Raw genomic sequence first — 1,825 nt, forward strand, 5'->3', positions numbered from 1 at the left:
AATTCAATGTACAAAAGAAAATAACACTTGATAACACTTATTTATTATTTTGTGATGAGACAAATATATTCTCATCACAAATAACACACATGCTTAACAATTTGCTTCCCTGCCATATGCTCTATCCCATATGTATCAAAGCTCTTCTAGAAAAAGATTCTGCTATTTTAATGTTTAAAGTTTGGGTAAGCTTAAAGTGCCTATAGTTTTCCCAATAACTACTACTAACTACTGAAATACCACTTAATAATTATAGCTTTAAATGAGGCAAATTTGTGTGTGTCTTGCTTGAGAGAATGAAAATTTGCATTTTTCAATTTTGCTTAGCTATAATCTCAAATATTTTCCCTGGAGGTAGCGTGGGTATCTCTGTGCCCTACAGCTGACTGGCTTTCCTAGATGCTGAAAGCTATAAAAAAAATAATAGCTTGGGGAAAAATGTATTTATCCATACTCATAGACTAAGGCAATGCCATTTGAATATAAAATGGAAGTTAAATTTTTATTGTTTCATATTTTCAAGGTTTTAAATTCTATTTCCATCAGTGTAACTTACTGGAGAAGTTCCTATCTGTCCACGTGTCTATTCTACGGAAGGAGAGCGTTTAATTCCTGTAAAAGAAAATTGGTGGTGGCATTCTTTATTAAAAGGGATCCTTGACAATTTATGGAACAGGAGGCAATCGTTTAAATGTGTGGAAGTCCCTAGATTTCTCCTGTGCTTCTTGCTGTTGGTGTGAGTTGGATAGACCATTCCAAACGGTGGGCTTACAGTGGTTCACGTCTCCAATCCCATGCTTTCCACACCTGTGACCTCACTGTTTTGAAGAGGTGATGTGAAGCTGTCCGTTTTAATTCTGCAGGTCGATCCAGACACACGTAGGGACTGACTGGAAGCTGTAAGTCTGGAAAGAAGGAAAAGAGCAGAAGAGAGTCATTCTATCGTTTGTTTTAGGAACCATTTCCACAATCGCGTGTGGGACCTTCTGCCTCAGGGTCTGCCAAGGCACACAGCACATTTCCCCTCCATTCCAATCAAGAGTTGGCTCCAGGGCATGTGGATATTCAGTTAGAACAAAACTTTTGTCATGTAGACCCTGGTATGCTAAAGCCATCAAAGAACTTGGCCGGCTAGACCTTCCAGTGCCCCAGCGTGGTCTGGAAGCAATTCCTAGCCATCTACTTCAGAAGGGTCCCAGCTGTGAAAACCCCAGGGGGGACACATCTACACTGCTAAACAAGGACTTGGCTGTGAGTCAAAATCCACTCACTAGCAGTTACCACTGCTTGGTGCTGTCGTGTGCTGTCTTATCACAGAGCAGGGCAGAAATCAGACTAATGGATGCCAAAGTTCCCGGTGGACAAGGTGGGGTGGACGTGGTGAGTGTAACTATCACCAGCACCAAGCTGATGTGTCCCCACCCGAGCTCAGAAAGGAGCTCTGGCAGCCACGGGAGTAGAATTTTGTTGTGGGGACAATATTTCACAGAAAACTTGAGTTGATTCCCTGGAAATACCGCGTTGCTGACGCTAGTGTTTGCCACCCTTCATGATTTTGGAAATCTCAAACATGTCCAGCGATTTTGTAAGACGGTATTTATTAGGCCTTTTAAAATGGAAACACCTTCCTCTAGTTCTTAAACGCTTCCTCCCCCAACTACCAGGACCCCAATTCTGCCTTGCAGACCTGGCTAGACCAGAGGATGCACAGCGGTACAGATGGGAATTGGAAACGCAGGGAGTCTAGGACAGATGAACCACTCAGGACCAGGGGTGACAGTGGCGATACCAGGAGGGAAGGGGGGTGTAGAAAGGGGGAATTGAT

The 1,825-nt window shown here is 43.1% G+C and overlaps 1 protein-coding gene across 1 annotated transcript in view; it reads right to left on the minus strand.

Moving 5' to 3' along the window:
- Positions 1 to 1,825, minus strand: part of CPED1 (cadherin like and PC-esterase domain containing 1) — a 337,576-nt gene that overhangs the window by 205,471 nt on the left and 130,280 nt on the right. The window contains exon 9 of the mRNA XM_013005960.2: positions 773 to 905. Coding sequence (XP_012861414.1) covers positions 773 to 905 — 133 coding nt within the window. The remainder of the gene's footprint in view (positions 1 to 772; positions 906 to 1,825) is intronic.

Source organism: Echinops telfairi, unplaced genomic scaffold, assembly GCF_000313985.2.
Source record: "Echinops telfairi isolate 266 unplaced genomic scaffold, ASM31398v2 ScPeMD7_23;HRSCAF=83, whole genome shotgun sequence".
Lineage (NCBI taxonomy): Eukaryota > Metazoa > Chordata > Mammalia > Afrosoricida > Tenrecidae > Echinops > Echinops telfairi.